General features: G+C 40.4%; 1 protein-coding gene across 4 annotated transcripts in view; it reads right to left on the bottom strand.

Annotated features, from left to right (window-relative positions):
- The window catches only part of ISY1 (ISY1 spliceosome associated protein), a 38973-nt gene extending 20795 nt beyond the window's left edge, over nt 1-18178 (bottom strand). For 2 of the 4 annotated variants that reach the window (XM_090285926.1, XM_090285929.1), the window contains exons 1-5: nt 17921-18178; nt 15328-15350; nt 14694-14745; nt 13002-13067; nt 12779-12821 (exon numbers count right to left, since the gene is read on the bottom strand). In XM_090285926.1, the coding sequence (XP_090142052.1) occupies nt 12779-12821; nt 13002-13067; nt 14694-14745; nt 15328-15350; nt 17921-17923 (187 nt within the window). In that variant the 5' untranslated portion in view covers nt 17924-18178. Of the gene's footprint in view, nt 1-12778; nt 12822-13001; nt 13068-14693; nt 14746-15327; nt 15351-15956; nt 16134-17920 lie in introns of all 4 variants that reach the window. The other 2 variants (XM_090285928.1, XM_090285927.1) reach the window with 2 other exon arrangements.
- Nucleotides 18179-18429: the final 251 nt, after the last annotated feature.

Genomic DNA, 18429 nt, shown 5'->3' with positions numbered 1-18429 from the left:
AACACCCAAATAAATGAAAGAGCAAGGATTATGAACAGAGTTCCCACCGGCATAAGGGGAAAAAATCCTTGAAAAAAACTTCATCCTTATTAGCAACCAAAGAAACATAAACTGAAGAATTCCTGCAGTTCCATTTACATAACTATTAAAATAGCAAAATGCATGGCTGGTGTGGCTCAGTGAATTGAGCACCAGGCTGCGAACCAAAGGGTCACCGGTTTGATTCCCAGTCAGGGCACATGCCTGGGTTGCAGGGCCAGATCTTGGTGGCATTTGAGAGGCAACCATGTATCTTTCACACATTGATGTTTCCCTATCCTTCTCCCTCCCTTTTCCTCTCTCTAAAACAGTAAATAAATAAAACCTTAAATATATATATATATATGCGCTAAAATAGTAAAAGGCTAGAGGTGGGGGGGGCTTAGCATTCAATTCTAGCAAAGATGCAGTGAGGCTGGCAGCATTCTGTATTGATTTAGTACTTTCAAGAAAACAATGTGTTGTTAAATGGCCTGAAAATTAAGCCACAGGGACTAATTTAAAAAGATGTGCACAAAGTAGTTTGTTGAAGGTGTTGTCTATAGTGGCCAAAAACAGGGAGTAGCTAGAGCATCCTACCACAGAAAAGGAGAGAAAATGGCTAATGAACCATTGACATAAAACATCTTACAGCTGTTCCAAGAGAGTATCCACCCCTTTCTCCATTGAATTGCTTTGTACCTTTGTCAAAAGTAAATTGATCACATATGTGTGGCTCTACTTCTGGACTTCTTACTCTATTCCATTGGTCTATGTGTCTACTGTTCACCAATACATTACCTTGAATACTGTAGTTCATATTAAACCTGGAAATTAGGTGGTATAAATACTCCAATTTTGTCTTTTTCAAAATTGTTTTGGTTATTCTAGTTCTCTTACCTTTCAATTTAAATTTTGGAAACAGTTCATCAATATATACCAAAAAATCCTGTTGGGATTTTGATTGTTATAGTATTTGAAAAAATAATTGATATATTTCCTATATAGAGTCTTCCCATTCACAAATCTTAGGCATAAGACCTGGGTTCTGGGAATCCAGGTCTGGTTTTAGCAAGCCCCCACAGTAACTGCTGGCACCAGTGACTGCCTATGTCCTTCAAAGGTATCCTTATCTGCAGACAGGAATTTAGCAACTTCTCTGTTTTCAGAATCAACTCCTGCTCCCTCATCCTAGCCATCTGCAGGGAGTCCCTCCAACCCCATGCCCTAATCAACTCCCCACTCCCCTTTAAAAACCCCTGCCTTATTACTGCTCAGGGCTGACACATTAGGGTCTCAGCTTGTCTGTAGCAGCTGGCCAAATAAACCTGCCTGCTCTCCTGTCTTTTCTCCTCTCACTCTTGCCAGACCTAACAACAAGCAATGTATATCTCTCCGTTTATTTGGGTCTTGATTTCTTTCATCAGTGTTTCATAGTTTTCAGCACACAGATCACACATATATTTTGTCGTCATATTTATATCTTTCTTGTGTTTTGATGCTTTTTTAAATAGCACTATAAAAAAATGTGCCTGTCCCAAATGTTCAGCTAATATATAAAAAATGATTTTTGTTTATTGACCTTCTATTGTGAGACCTTGCTAAACTCAATTATTCATTTTAGAAATTTTTCTATAGATTCCTTGGGATTTTCTACATAGAAAATTATGTAATCTGAGAATAGAGCATTTTATTTTTTCCTTTCCAATCTGTGAGCTTTATATTACCTTTTCTTGCTTTACTGAAGTGGCTAGGAATTCCAGTATGATACTGAATAGAAGTGATGAGAATGAATATCACTATCTTCTTCCTCATCTTAGGAAAAAATCATTCAATCTTCCACCAATAAGTATGATGCTGGGATAGGTGTTTCTCATAGAAGTGCTTGATCGAGGTAAAAAGTTCCCTTTTATTCCTACTTAGTTAACAGTTTTTATCATGAAGGAATGTTAAATTTTGTCAAATATTTTTCGGCACCTACTGAGATAATCACATGCTTTTTCTTCAGAATAGTGAGACAGTGAATTATATTAATTTTGGAATGCTGAATCAGCCATGCATTCCCAAGACAAATCCCACTTGGTTGCTAGATTTAATTTGCTAATACTTTGTTGAGAGTTTATAAGTCTATATTCATAAAGAGTACTGGTCTTTATATTTTCTTTTTTTCAAAGATTTTATTTATTTATTTTGAGAAAGAAAGGAAGAGAGAGAGGAAAGAGAGGGAGAGCAACATCAATGTGTGAGCGAAACACCGACTGGTTGCCTTTCGCATGCCCCCAAACTGGCACCTGGTCCGCAATCCTGGTAGTGCCCTGAACCAGGAGTCAAACCAGCAGTCTTTCAGTTTTCAGGATGCCGCCCAACCCGCTGAGTCACACTATCAGGGCCCAGCTTTATTCTCTTTAAAAATATTTTTTTTATTTATTTTTAGAGAGAGGTGAAGGGAGAGAGAAAGAGAGAGAGAAACATCACTGCCTCTCTGCACCCCCAAGTGAGCACCTGGCCCGCAACCCAGGCACGTGCTCTGACTGGGAATTGAACCGGTGACCTCTTGGTTTACAGGTTGGTTCTCAATCCACTGAGCCACACCAGCCAGGGCCTCAGCTTTATTCTTGATGTTTGTAATTTGTGTTTTTTCCTTGGTCAGTCTGACCAGAAGTTTATCGATTTTATTGTCTTAAGGAATCAGCCTTTATTTTCTCTATTCTTCTGTTTACAATTTCATTGATTTCTGCTCATCTTATTAGTTCCTTCCTTATGCTTACTTTGGATTTAATTTGCTCTTCTTGTTAGTTGCCTAGGGTAGAAACTTAGTTCACTGATTTGTGACCTTTCTTGTTTTCTATTACTTTAATGCAATAAATTTTCATCTAAGCATAGCTTTAGTTGCATGCCATAATTGTTTTGTTTCCTAAATTTTGATTTTAAGTTTTCATTATCATTCAATTAAAAATATTTTCAGAAACTTCTGGTCAATATGGCAAAGTAGGTAAATGCTGTATTCGCCTCCTCCCACAATCACATCAAAATTACAACTAAATTGTTTAACAACCATCATGAGAACCACCTGGACACCAGGCGAACAGAAGTCCTATAACTAAGGAGATAAAAAAGCTACCTCAAGACTGGTAGGGGGCGCAGACACGTGGAATAGGCAGGTCCCACACCCATGGTGTGGCAATTAAGAATCCAAAGGGAGCCCTGGCTGAGTAGGTTAAGTTGGTTAGAGCATTGTCCCAATATACGAAGGTTGCGGGTACAATCTCTGGTCAGGGAACATACGAGAACCAACCAATAAATGCATAAATAAGTGGAACAACAAATCGATCTCTCTCTCTCTCTCTCTCTCTCTCAAATCAACAACAACAACAACAACAACAAAAGAACCAGGAGACATATCTTGGCTGTAGAGATCCCCCATCCCTGAGGAGCATGGATCCCAGCCCCACACTGGGCTCCCCACTCCAGGGATCCATTGCTGTAATAGGAGTCCCCATCATATCTGGCTGTGAAAAACCAGTAAAGATTGCATCCAAGTGAGACAGAAGGCTACTGGAGACCTGGGCTGTGTGGGTCTTTAAGATTCATTTGCTCACAAACTCAGTTGCTTAGAGCTCCAGCACAGAGGTAGCAGCTCAAAAAGCACAAGGGACATATGGGGGGTAAAAACTAAATTGACTAGCTTCAAAGGGAGTGTAGGAGGAAAAGGAATTGGACATCTCTCTCCAGGGATGAAAAGGCTTGCAGGAACCATTGTTCCTTTGTTGAACCCTACCCCCCAAACAGCAAACCAGGTACAGGTGGCACCAAATCTGAGTTCTTCATTAACCTGGCTAACAGAATTAGCCTCACCCTGGTGATTCACTGACACCCAACCACACCCAACTAGCACTGTCTTTATTTGTAGAGGACATAATACCATTATATAGAGAAACCCCTAAAGATTCCTCTAGAAGCTATTAAAACTAATAAATGAATTCAGTAAAGAATAATAATTAATATTCAGAAATTAGTTGTACCAGTAACAATCAAAAAGAAAAGTTGAGAAAACTATTTACAATTGCATCAAAAGAGAATAAAATACCTAGGAATAAATTTAACCAGGAGTGTAAAAGACCTGTACTGGGAAAACTATAAGACAATGAAGAAAGAAGCTGAAGAAATACAAATAAATGTAAGCATATATCATGCTCATGGATAGGAAGAATTAACATCATTAAAATGTTCATACCAACCAAAGCAATCTACGAATTCAATGCAATCTTTATCAAAACACCAATGGCATTTTTCACAAAATTAAAACAAAAAAAATCAAAATAATATGAACATGAAAGCACAGAAGATCCCAAATAACCAAAGCAATCTTGAAAAAGAAAAACAAAGTTGGAGATATCACACTACCTGATATCAATCAATCAAACTATATTACAAGGCTACAGTTATCAAAACAGTATTGGTACTAGCATTAAAACAGACACACAGATCAACGGACTAGAACAGAGTGCCCAAAATTAAACCCACACCTTTATGGGCAATTAATATATGACAAATGAGTCAAGAATATTGAATGGGGTAAAGACAGTCTCTTAAATAAATATTGAGAATACTGGACTGACACATGCAAAAAATAAAATTAGAACAGCTTTTTACACCATATACAAGAATAAACTTAAAATGGATTAAAGAGCTAAATGTAAGACCACAAATGTAAACCATAAAACTCTCAGAAGAAAACACAGGCAGTAAATTCTGTGTTAACACATTAGCAATATTTTTTGGCTATGTCTCCTTGGGTAAGGGAAAAAAAAGGAATAATAAACAAATAGGAATACATCAAACTAAAATAGTCTGCACAGCAAAGGAAACCATAAAAAAAAAAAAAAAACAAAAAAAAAAAAACCACACACACAAAAAAGGAAGAGACAACCTACTTACTATATGGGAGAAAATATTAGCCAAAAATACATTCAATAAGGGGTTAATATCCAAAATATATTAGGTTGGCCAAAAAGTCCTCTTAGTTTTTTCTGTAAAATAAAAGACACATTTTTTATTTTCACCAATAACTTGACCGGTTTGGATATTTTGAGTATGTCGGCTATCTCCTGCATAAGTGTAATTTTGATTGTTCTCAATTAAGGTTTCATTTGATCACTATCAACTTCAACTGGTCTATCTGACCATGGAGCATTGTCCAGCGAGAAATCTCTAGCATGAAACTTCACAAACCACCTTTGACATGTTCGATCAGTAACAGCACCTTCTCAACACTGCAATGCGTTTCAGTTGCGCTTTTACAACTTTCTTGAAATAATAAGCATGATATGCTGAAATAGTTGCTTACTTTCTTCCATCTTCGATATTAAAATGGCGACACAAAATTCACCAATTTTGATGAGTTTTTTAAAAAATGCATCCTGATATAACAGCTGTCACAATACAATCTAAGAATTATTTCAAATGAAGTTAAAAGACAACTAAGCACTACTAGAGCCATCTTATGGGGAAAAAACAAACAAACTTTTGGTAAACCCAATATAAGTAACTCATGTAACTTAACCAATTAAACACACACACAAAAAAAATCCAATTAAAATATGGGCAAAGGAAAATCCAGTCAAGATAGCGACATACGCAGACATGGCTCGCCTCATCACACAACTACATCAAAATTACAACTAAAATATAGAACCATCAGCCAGAACCTTCAGAAATTGAGGTGAATGGAAGTCTGACAACTACAGAATTAGAGAAACCACACCCATCGAGATGGTTTGGAGGGGCACAGATATGGAATGAGCTGGTCTCTCACCCATGTGTGGTAGATAAAAATTCAGGAGCGACATCTCAGGAGCTAGGACTCCCAGCCCCCTCACCAGGCCCCCCAGCTCAGGGTTCCAGTGCCAGGAAGAGAAGTCCCCACTTCTGGCTGCAAAACCCAATAAGGACTGAGTCACTGGAAGAAACTGCTGAAGCCCCAAGCAGTTCATCTTAAAGAACCTATATGCAGACTCACCTACACAGACTCACTCCCTCTGAGCTCCAGCATCAGTGTAGCAGCTTGAAAGGCACCAGTGATATACAGGGAAGAACTGAAGTGTCTGGCATCAAGGCGAGCAGAGGCCATTGGTCCTTTTCTAACCCCTCCTCGCACAGAGCCAGCAAGCTGGTGCCTTATCTGAGACTCCATCAACCTGGTTAACACTGTTTGACCCACCTTGGAGATCCCCAGAAACTCCGCCCCATCCAACATACCAGCCCACCCAAGCTACTTTTCTATATGAATGGCTGGTGTTGGCTTATGCTTCACAACTTCCTAAACCCTATCAAACAAGCAACAGCTGGCCTCAGTGAGCTCCAGACCCAGCACTACCAGCAGACTGCTTAGATTCACAGCTTGGCTTTGCCTGGGAATCTCCAAGCCCAGCACAAACAGCAGCCATCTTGCATTGCTTTATAGCTCAGGCAGGGTGCCCCAGGCAAAACACAGGTCGGGGCTGACTTTGGCCTGCACCACCCAGGAAACTCCAGGGCCAGCACACCCAGTAGACAGCCAGAGAGGGCAGAGGTTAGTGGTCAGTGGTCACAGCCAGCCCTTGCAGCTGACTGGCCCAGGTAAATCCCTCCCATTGGTCTGCTAACAGCAACCAAGGCTCACTGGCAAGAGGAAGGTGTACTCAGCCCACACCTCAAGTACCCAGCTTGGGTGATAAGAGGAGACTGTGCCTCTGGACCCTACGGGACACTTACTACATTAGGCCATAGTACCAAGACACAGAGTCAAAGCAGCTCTACCCAATATCAGAAACAAACACAGGGAGGCTGCCAAATTGAGGAGGCAAAGAAATATGGCTCAAACAAAAGAACAGAAAAAAACCCCAGAAAAAGAACTAAATGAAATAGAGATAGCCAACCTATCAGAAGCAGAGTTCAAAACTCTGGTGATCAGGATGCTCAGAGAAATGACTGAGTACAGCCACAAAATAAAGGAGGAAGTGAAGGTTATATAAAGTGAAATAAAAATATATATACAGGGAACCAACAGTGATGGGAAGGAAGCAGGATTCAAATCAATTATTTGGAACAAAAGGAAGGAATAAACATTTACCCAGAACAGAAAGAAGAAACAAGAATTCAAAAAAAAAACGAGGAGAGTAATTAGAAGCTGCTGGGACAACTTTAAATACACCAACATCTGAACCATAGGGGTGCCAGAAGGAGAAGAGGAAAAGCAAGGAATTAAAAACTTATGTGAAAAAATAATAATAATGAAAGAAAAGTTCCCTAATTTGGCAAAGGAAATAAGACATATAAGTCCAGGAAGCACAGAGAATCCCAAACAAGTTGGACCCAAAGATGACCACACCAAGACACATCATAATTAAAATGCCAAAGGTTCAAGATAAAGAATCTTCAAAGCAGCAAGAGAAAAGCATAGAGTCACCTACAAAGGAGTTCCCATAACACAATCAGCTGATCTCAGAAGAAACTGCAGGCAAGAAGGGGCTGCCAAGAAGTATCTAAAGTGGTGAAAAGCAAGGACCTACAACCAAAATTACTCTATCCAGAAAAGCTATTATTTAGAATGGAAGGGCATATAAAGTGCTCCCCAGACAAGGTAAAGCTAAAGGAGCTCATCATCACTAAGCCATTATTATATGAAATGTTAAAGGGACGTATTTTAAAAAAAGAAGATCAAAACTATGAACATTAAAACAACAACAGACATCCGGCCAAGATGGGGGCCTAGACTGACACGCTCCATCTCCCTCCACAACTAAGAAGGAATCGTCGTCGGCAGCCGTCCGTCTCGAGAGACGATGGTGTAGCTTCTTAAGAGTCTATCTGCACCGCCGAGAATGGCTGTGCAGTCCGACTCGGGAGTGACATAGTATCTGTCTCCTCCCGTGTTGAATCGACATCTTGCGATGACGCTGAAGCTACAGAGCCTGGGCAGGGTAATATGGAGGGTCTGCTGTTGCCCATGCAGCAGACCCCCCCTCTCTTTCGCAGCTGAAGGGTCCAAGGGAAAGACGGAGTCGATACAGCTTGGGTTCAGGTGCGCCGCAGGAGTTGCCGGTGTTGACTACAACGTCAAACCGCCTTAGGGACTCCGGCTCCGGATTTTCTGTCGGGGTTTACTCCCTTAGCCTTTCCCCTGAAGAGGTATGCCGCAAGGCAGCGGAGGTTTTTTGGAGTCAGAGTTTTCCTTCTCTGATGTACCCTGACTGGAAGATCGAACCAGCGACACTTAGCTCGCAGGCCGACGCTCAATCCACTGAGCTAAACCAGCCAGGGCATTAAGAAGGAATACAACTACCACAAAACTAGAAATAACCAGAAGTTGCAGAAAATAAAGCTACATGGAAGTCCAATGTGTGAAGTTATAAACAAGCGGTGCCCATCCGGACGGAGAGGTCAAGCTGTGCCAGAGGCCACAGGTCAGCAGTAAGCACTGACACCCGTATTTAAGGGGAGGCGAGAAGTGCCTGGGAGCACCCCTAGCACAGACCAAACCCATCAGCTCACGATTCCAGCGCCTCAGACTGTGAGGGTCGGAGGGCATGGGGACAGAGGAGGAGGCTCCCGGTCTCTCAGTGGAGAGAGAACAGCAGGAATCCATCTTGGACCCCCGCCTCCACACAAAGCGCCACAGTGTGGTGAGAAGGGTTGCCTGGTAGTGACAAGTGCACAGAGCTCTGCCCCCTATAGCGTAGGAGGTGTGACAGCCCCGCGCAGGAAGCAAAAAACTGCTAGGATGGCAGGGTTAATAATAGAGATCCCAATCACGCAGCTGACAAGAAAGCAAATACATGAATTAACGTATGAACAGACAGATAACCCTTCTGAGGCTCAGTTCAGAGCTATAGACATAAGACAGCTTACAGAAATTACAGTGGGACTTAATCTTAAGACGGGGAAGGAATGAAGGCTAGTCCTGCTGAAATAAATGAAAACACATATGAAACAAGTGGTGAGGGAAGGAAAACCAGGGATCAAAGCAACAAATCGGAACATAGGGAAGGAACAGTCAACCAGTGCAGAAAGAGGAAATGAAAAGTGAGGAAAATGAGAAGAGGCTCAGAAACCTCTGGAACAACTATAGGAGAGCGAAAATCCGAATTATAGGATTGCCGGAAGGTGAAGAAAAACTAGAAATTGAAAAATTGTGTGAAAAAATAATGAAGCAGAACTTCCCTAACTTGGAGAAGGAAATAGACTTACAGGTCAAGGAGGCACAGAGAGTTCCAAATAAACTGGACCCAGGGAGAACCACACCAAGACACATAATCAAAATGTCAAAAGTTAAGGATAAAGAGAGAATCTTAAAAGCAGCAAGAAAGAAGAGAATTATGTACAAAGGGGTCCCAATTAGACTATCAGCTGATTTCTCAAAGGAAACTCTGCAGGCAAGAAGGAACTGGCAAGAAAGAAAATAAAAAACCTACTACCATGATTACTCTATCCAGCGAAGCTGTCATTCAGAATAGAAGGGCAGAGAAAGTGCTTCCAGGACAAAGTAAAACTGAAGGAGTTCATTAGATCTAAACCATTGTTATATGAGGTGTTTAAGAGACTTGTTTAGAAGAAGGAGGATCAAAACTATGAACATTAAAATGAAAACTGTATCACAACAACCAACAACAGAAGCTAGGGAATTGAAACAAAGGCAAACTAGGCAACAAGAGTGGGAAAAGAATTATAGGTACGGGGAACATATTGGGGGGAGGTCAGCAGGGAGGGGTAAGGGGCGAAAGGGAGGGAGTGGAGTAGACAGGAAGATGTTGAGAAGAACTATATGCACAACCAATGGGCATGGACTAAGAGGTGGGGGACAACTGCCGGGAGGGGAGGGTCACTGGGTGGAGGGGAGCAGAGGGAAAAGAACTTGGGACAACTGTAACAGCATAATCAATAAAACATATTTTAAAAAAGATAATAAAACACACTTGAATAGCTAAAAAAAAAAAAAAAAACCAATAAACTCACAACTATCAACTACTCAATCTAAAAAAAACAAAAACAAACTAAGCAGACAACCAGAACAGGAAAAGAATCATAGGTATGGAGATCATATGGAGGGCTGTCACATCAGCTGGGAGGCAAAAGTGAGAGAAAGGCAGAAATGGGGCAAGGATCAAGAAGCATAATTGGTAGGAACAAAACAGACAAGGGGAAGTTAAGAATAGTATAGGAAAGGGTGAAGCCAAAGAACCTACATGTACAACAATGGACACAAACTAAGGACTAAGGTAGGAAGGATTGGTAGAGGGAATGTGGGAACTGAGTGGAGGGGGAAAAGGGGAAAAAATTGGGAAAACTGTAACAAAATAACCAATAAAATATACTTTAAAAAAAAGAAAAGAAAATATGGGCTGAGGACCAGAATAGACATTTCTCCAAAGAGGACATACAGATGGCCAATAGACATACGAAACAATGCTCAAAATCACTAATCATCAAGGATATACAAATTAATCTTTCTGAGGACAAAGAGGTTGCAGCTGCAGCTAACTGCTATCCTGCCTGCTCCTACTCCTGACTCACCACTGTTCACGCTCACCAAGGAACAAGTTGGTCAAGGAAGCCACAGGGCAGCAACGGCTTTTACAGGTACCAGAAAGACACCCACTCAACCAGAGGTGGTAATTCACTGGGTCAGTATTACTCTAGCTAGATAAAATGTAAAGCCTTTGGAGAAGGCGTATGCTGAATTGATCAGAGGTGCAAAGGAAAAGAATCTCAAAGTGAAAGGACCAGTTCGGATTCCAACCAAGACTCCAAGAATCACTACAAGAAAAACTCCCTGGAGGAGAGTTCTAAGACTTGGGATCATATCAGATGAAGACCCACAAGCATCTCATTGATTTGCACAGCCCTTCTGAGATTTTAAGCAGATTATCTCCATCAGTATTGAGCCAGGACTAGAGGTTGAGGTCACCACTGCAGATACTTAAATTAACCTTTTAAAATAAACTATCACTCAGAGGATTGAGCGTCGGCCTGCGAGCCAAGTGTCGCTGCTTCGATTCCCAGTCAGGGTACATGACTTGGTTGCACGTCAGGTCCCTAGTTGGGGGCACAAGTGAGAGGCAACCACACAGTGATGTTTCTCTCCCTCTCTTTCTCCTTTCCCCTCTCTCTAAAAATAAATATAATAATAAAATAAACAAAACAACAAATGAATAAATTATAAAAAAATAAAAATAAAATAAATTATCAGTTTTAAAAAAAACAAGATATGCAAAATAAAACCACAATGAAATTATTACCTCATACCTGTCATAATGGTTATCATTAATAAATCAAACAAGTTTTGGCAAGGATGTGGATAAAAGGAAAGTCTGATGTATATTGGTATTATTGTTAGTTGGTACCGGCACTACGGAAAACAGTATGGAGGTTTCCCCAAAACTTAAAAATAGAACTACCGTATCACACAGCAATCCCAGTTCTGGATATATAGCCAAATAAATCCAAAACACTAATTCAAAAAGATATCTGCATCCTTGTGATCACTGCCAATATATGGAAGCAACCTAAGTGTCCATCAGTAGACAAATGAATAAAGATATGGTACATTTATAAAATGGAATATTTCTCAGCCATAAAAAGATTGAAATCTTAGCCCTGGCTGCTGTGGCTCAGTGGATTGAGCGTCGACCTGCGAGCCAAGTTGTGCTGGTTCAATTCCCAGTCAGGGCACATTACTAGGTTGCACGTCAGGTCCCCAGCTGGGGGCGCGGGGTGAGAGGGAACCACACAGTGATGGTTCTCTCCTTCTCTTTCTCCTTTCCCCTCTCTCTAAAAGTAAAATAAATAAACAAATAAATTATTTTTTTTAAATACTCTAAAAAAAAAAAAAAGATTGAAATCTTGCCATTTGCCACAACACAGATAGACATAGAGGGTTTTATGCTGAGTCAAATAAGTCAGAGAATAACAAATACCATATGATTTCACTTATATGTGGAACCTAGCAAACAAGCAAAAACAAATTCATAGCTACAGAAAACAGACTAGTGATTACCAGAAGGGAGGAGGTTTGGGAGACTGGGCAAAATAGGAGAAGGGGTTAAGAAGTACAAACTGGCAGTTGTAAAAAGTTATGAAGATGTAAAGCAGACTATAAAGAATATAGTCAATAATACTGTAACAACTACGTTTGGTAGAGAGGGGTACTAGACTTATCAGGGTGATCACACTATAAATTATATAAATGTGTAATAATTATGCTGTATACCTAAAACAAATATAATATTGTATCTCAACTATAATTGATATTTTAAATTATTTTAAAAATATGAAAAATAAATACCCATTTTTCTCCCCCAAAATTTCTAGTCTCCTTGTGGTGTCTCTTTGACACATGGGTTATTTAGAAGTATGTTAATTCCCAAATATTTAGGAATATTTCTGTTGTTAATTTCTACATTAATGCTATAAGAGAACATACTTTGTATGACTTCAATTATTTTAAATTTGCTAATATTTGTTTTAGAACCCAAAATATGTTTTGTTTTGGTGAATGTTCTATGTGCTTTACAAAAACTAAAGTGTATGCTTTTATGTTAGGTGAACTGGAGTGTTCTATAAATGTCAACTAGGTCAAATTATTGGTACTATTGTTCAGTTTCTTCTATGTCTTTAATGATTTTCTACTTGTTCTATTGATTATTGAGAGAAGAGTGTTGATATCCCCAAGTCTAATTGTGGATTTGAAAATCAAGCACTTTAAGTAGACAGACTAGCTTACCATTCTGAATCTGAGCCACTTTTTTAGAGATCTCTCCAATGATCTATGAAAAAAAAAAGTTAATAAATTCTTTTTATTTTTAAATATGTCTGAAAGCACAGGAAAACATAATTTAAAATTAGTAATTAAAAAGACTTAGAATTCTGGTTTAAAGTCATTTAGATAACAAGAAGCAATTAGAAACTGGTTACTTCTACTAAGATCATATTCACCCAGAATGTACCTGTCGTCTCCACTTCTCAGCTTTGGGCAACTCAGTACATTCCGAGGCAAGGAAGGGTCTTCGTTCCTAAAGAGAAGCAAATTTTACATGTTGCCACTATATTGTATGAAGTTACAAGCTTCATGCAACGTTCAACTGATTCAGGCCTGAAGTCTAAATTGCCAAAACACATCTACAGTTTCACTTCCAGAAAACAATAGGCAAGAACATTTACTGCATTGTATTTAGTACAGTAAACCAATGGAAACAAATTACAGTCCAAAAAGAGAGAGATGGCTTAGAAAACTAGGTTATATCCATTTCATGGCATATTTATATCACCTTAAGAAATGATGGCCATCAGCATTTGGAACACAGGTGTGTGTGTTTGTAAACACATACATGAGAGTATGTGTGTACAGATAGCCAATGGACATATGAAAAGGTGCTCAGAGTCACTAATCATCAGAGAAATGCAAATTAAAACCACAATGAGATATCACCTCACACCTGTCAGAATGGCTATCATCAATGAATCAACAAACAAATGTTGGTGAGGATGTGGAGAAATGGGAACCTTCATGAACTATTGGTGGGAATGCACACTGGTGTAGCCACTATGGAAAATAGTATGGAGGGTCCTCAAAAAATTAAAAATGGAACTGTTTATGACTCAGTGATTCCAATTCTGGGTATATATCCAAAGAAACCCAAAACATTAACTCCAAAGAATATATGCGCCTCTATGTTCAATGCAGCATTATTTACAATAGCCAAGATATGGAAGCAATCCAAGTGCCCAACAACAGATAAGGAGACAAAAACGTGGCATATATATATATATATATATATATATATATATATATAATGGAATATTACTCAACCATAAAAAGGAATGAAATCTTACCATTTGTGATAGCATGGATGGACCTAGAGAATATTATGCTATTCAAATAAGTCAGTCAGAGAAAGACAAATACCATATGATTTCACTTACATATGGAACCTAAAGAACAATTTAAATGAACAAACAAAACAGAAATAGACTCAATAGTTACAGAGAACAGACTGATGATTGCCAGAGGGAAGGAAGTAGGTTGGGAGACTGGATGAAAAAGGTAAAGGGATTAAGAAGCACAAATTGGTAGTTATAAAACGTTCATGGGGATGTAAAGTACAGCATAGGGAATATAGTCAATAACACTGTAATAATTATATATGGTGGCAGGTGGAACTGGAAATCTTGAGGGGAATATTTTGTAAAGTATAACATTGTCTAACCACTATGCTATGCACCTGAAACTGATAAAAAATAAGAAAGAAAAAAATAAAATGTAAACAAAATAAAATATTCGAAGAATGGTACATTTTACCCCTAATCTGGCTGTCTCCATGAGTTTGAGTTCAATTTCTGGTATCAGCTAAAAGCTGCTCCCCAGGCCATTCCACTTCCTATTATTCAATATTAGACAGACCTAGGATAATATGGGAACCCAATTATCATAGGACAAAAAAGACGGAAGAACAAGCAGCCAGATCATGACATAGCCCCAGCTATAGAGATGCACCCAGAATTCAAGTGTATAGACTTGTAAGCATGTCAGCAAGTATAGACAAGAAATAGGAAAATTCTGAATTTGAAGTGAGCTCAGAAGGCAGTTTTACCACATTTTTCATTATACTTTAAAATTCATGAGGAAGATTTACACCAACCTTCACTTTTCCCTCCTCCAACTGAGCTTGGCGAAATCTTGCTAAGGCCGTCCTATCAGAAAGAGAGAAGACTCCATTAGCTCCTGCTTACAGACTTATCACCCACGTTCCTGGGTAGGGTTAATCTGCTCATGACTATATTTAACTTCATTCTTATGTGTGTGTGTGCGTGCATGCACGCACGCATGCTATGATTAAGAAACGACAGAGAAGTTACAGGTTTCCATGTTCCAAAGAGTAGAACTTGTAAGGCCATGTGTGTTCCTGAACACCCAAATGTCTATTTTATTTTTACTGCATGTAAGGACTGTGGGAAACTCAACTTATCAAACCACTGTGGTGAGCAAAATATCCAGATGTTGAAGGTTAATATCTTGGGATGTCCCAGCTGTCACTCTCACAGCCCCTGCACCATGCCTAGGTGAATGAATGCTCATCCAGTAAAAATTCTGGGAGATTTCAGAAAATACTGATGGGGAAAACAAATTGGAAAATATGGGAATACTATTTTTAAATATGTATAGAACGGAACATATATCAAAAGGACCATACCAAAAGAACCAAACACAAAAAGAGCCCCGTGGTAGTAATTAAGTTACATAAAATCTACAGACAAAATTGAGTTGATACTTACATTGCTTTTTCTGCATTTCGGGCCTAAAAGAGAAAAAATAGAAGAAAAATACCCATTTTTTATAAACCTTTTTTTCCCATTTGCTGTTTAGAGAAAAGTTTCATCACAAGGCACAGTCAGAAGCAAAATGCTTGAATTAGCATATAAACACAGTAACAACAAAAAAAAATAAAAGTGCTCTCCCTCTCAGGAGCATGCCCACATCTTTCTTCCCTCTCAGTCATCCGTCTCCTAAATTCTAAGGGTCCCCACAAGACCTGAAACCAGGACAGCAATGGGCAGCAGCAGCTCATCCTGGGCTAACCCCTTGAATCTATCTCCAAGATGTATCCCTTTTCTCTGACTTCCTAGTGAGTCAAAGCAGCCTAAGCTCATTTCTTTCCTATAACATTTCTGAGAGCCACAGCATCCCTGCCTGGGCTCTCTCCTGTTGCTTCTTCTATCCTAAGCCCTTCCCTGTTTCACTATCCCCAGCTTTAATAAACACACTTCCAAAATTTTAAAAAAATATTAAAAGATGTCCAAATCCTGTGACTTTACTTACACTGCTCCCTCTACCTAAAATCTTTACTCCTCTGGTCCCCAGTCCCTTGGATCTGGCTAAATGTTATTCATCCTTCAAAATTTACCTGTTGCCCTGCTCTGGCTCAGTGGATTGAGCGTCGGCCTGCGAGCCAGGTGTCGCTGGTTCGATTCCCAGTCAGGGCACATGACTAGGTTGCACGTTAGGTCCCTAGCTGGGGGCATGAGTAAGAGGCAACCACACAGTGATGTTTCTCTCCCTCTCTTTGTCCTTTCCCCTCTCTCTAAAAATAAATAAATAAATAAATAACAAATTAATTAATTAATTTTAAAGAAAATTTACCTGTCATCACCATCCCAGAAAGTTCTTCCATGACCCCCTTTTTCCCAGCTAGGCTGCTACCCTTTGTCTGAGTTTATACCTACCATGGCACTTTTCATCTAGTATCACAATTGTCCGTTCACTGGCAATGAAATTTGATAAGAGGCTGACTTTTACAAAGTGAGTTTTATGTAAGTATTGTCACACTAGTGTCAAGTCAATTATCCCTGAAACACAGTGTCAGGCAGGGTATAAGTGAAAGAGTACTTGCTGAGTCACAGAACTGAATTTTATTCCCAGGTTTTCCCCTTACCATCCCTGAGAAGTAGTCTAAGACTACTTTACAACAGAGATTATGCCTCTTATCTCATACTGATGTAATGATGACTTGATGAGTTAAATACATGAAGACATCAGGTATGCTAAGCACAAGTGAGCTCATTTTAATCTCCTTTCTGACCCTCCTTTTCAATGGACTCAAAAACAAACTTGGCAAATGCCTGGTGGGTAAATGAACACAATATCTACTAAGGAATAAAACAGAGGCTTTCCCGGGGGAAGCCATCATCTTGTTGAAGGCTGAGACTGTGTCCTAACTATTTCATTAAAGCCTACAGATCCTAAATATTTAATTCAGTATTTCTCAGTGCTTACTCCACGCTTAAAACACCATGCTAGGTGCTAAGAACTCAGCCATGGTTCTTTCCAGAGAACTCATAGGAACTTCCTCCAAAACAACGAATCAATAAGTGATCAGTGATGAGGGCATGTGCCCAGGGTGATGAACCCACAAATATGAACATGTAATGGTGACAGTTACATAAAACAACCAACTCTTGTAGTCACAAATATCCAGGCGCAAGAATAATCTCCCGGGCTAGGGAATGGAAAGAGAAGGTTCCCAATGCTTGCCAGAGCTCAGAAATAAAGAGCCTCAGGGCAGTAAGAAAAAGTAAATTTGGGGCATATCCTCCTACAGAAAGCACTGCTTCTAGCCAACTGGTTTCTCTCGTTCTTAGGTTCTTGTGTTCATCAATCTACAATGGTTTCCAATACAACCTTATGTTGGAATTATTCTATAACCTTACTATAGTGTCCCGAGTTTATTATGGGGGCCTCACTTGATAAAAATATTATAGTAAACGAAAATGTATGAGCATCATTTTTGTACTAGCACTATGTACATTCTCATACTTTCCCGTGAGCGCTTCTTGAATGAATGAAAAAGCCAACTAACCACTGCAGACCAAAAATCTGTGCAATAGCACTATGAAATTCTTTCATACGTTAACCTACAACGTGTCAGACAGTGCTGGACACTGAAGAAGCAATGGTGAAAAGCACCAACCCTCGGGAAGTTTTTATCTTGAGGTGGGGGAGAACATACATAAATCAAGTAACCCAGGAAGATATGGTCACAATCGCTATGAGACTTGGGAACAAACAATGCGGCCCACGGCAGGTACCGTGAATCGGAATCGGTCCTTGTGCCTTAGTTTTCCCTACTGATAACGTAAAGCATTTCGTCGAGAGTAAAACACCACTGGGAGATGGTGGCATTCGAGATTCCAGTTTCCTTCCCAGCTTGACAGCTAAAGAGAAGCAGGAAGAGAATTCCCAAATTACACTCCAGGAGCCCGAGGCCCACAATGATGGCGCTTCAGCGGCTACAAGGAGGGCCCCAGATGGGGACGGGAGCCCTCACAGCCAGTCCGCTCGCCCTGTCCCTCACTCACGCTCCCTACTCACCATCTTGCAAGTGAGGGCGCCGCCCTTGGGTCGCGGCCAGGGAACTTTCCGGCCACAGTGTGGGACCAACCCTGACAGGAAGCGAAGATTCTAACTGACTGTCCCACCGCCTTTTCTTTCGGAAGGAATAAAGGGGAGAGGGGGACCGGAAATGAGGGGACGGAAGAGTGAAACTGAGAACCGGCTGGAGAACGGGAAGAAATTCAGCGCCGCTCACTGGTGGCCCTGCTCGGCGTCTGGCTGTCGCACCAATGCGTGCGTAAGGAGGATGGGGCGTTGGCAAATTGCGCTTACGCACCGGGACTGGCGGGCATTTCCCCCACTCTGCTTCGGAAGGCTAGTTTCACTCTCGCGGTAACAACAGCGAAGCTTCACGCGGGAACTACTGGTATCGCGGTAGTCCTCGGTGCGCCTGCGATTGTCCAAGAATGTCGCGGGGGTTGCTGCTGTATAGGTACGCGTTCCACCAGCCCCCGTCGAGAGCAAAGGTGCTCTCGTCCTCATCCGAG

The sequence above is a fragment of the Furipterus horrens genome, unplaced genomic scaffold, assembly GCF_987537825.1.
Source record: "Furipterus horrens unplaced genomic scaffold, mFurHor1.1.pri manual_scaffold_8, whole genome shotgun sequence".
NCBI classification, from domain to species: domain Eukaryota; kingdom Metazoa; phylum Chordata; class Mammalia; order Chiroptera; family Furipteridae; genus Furipterus; species Furipterus horrens.
This window is presented reverse-complemented; position numbering and strand designations above follow the sequence as displayed.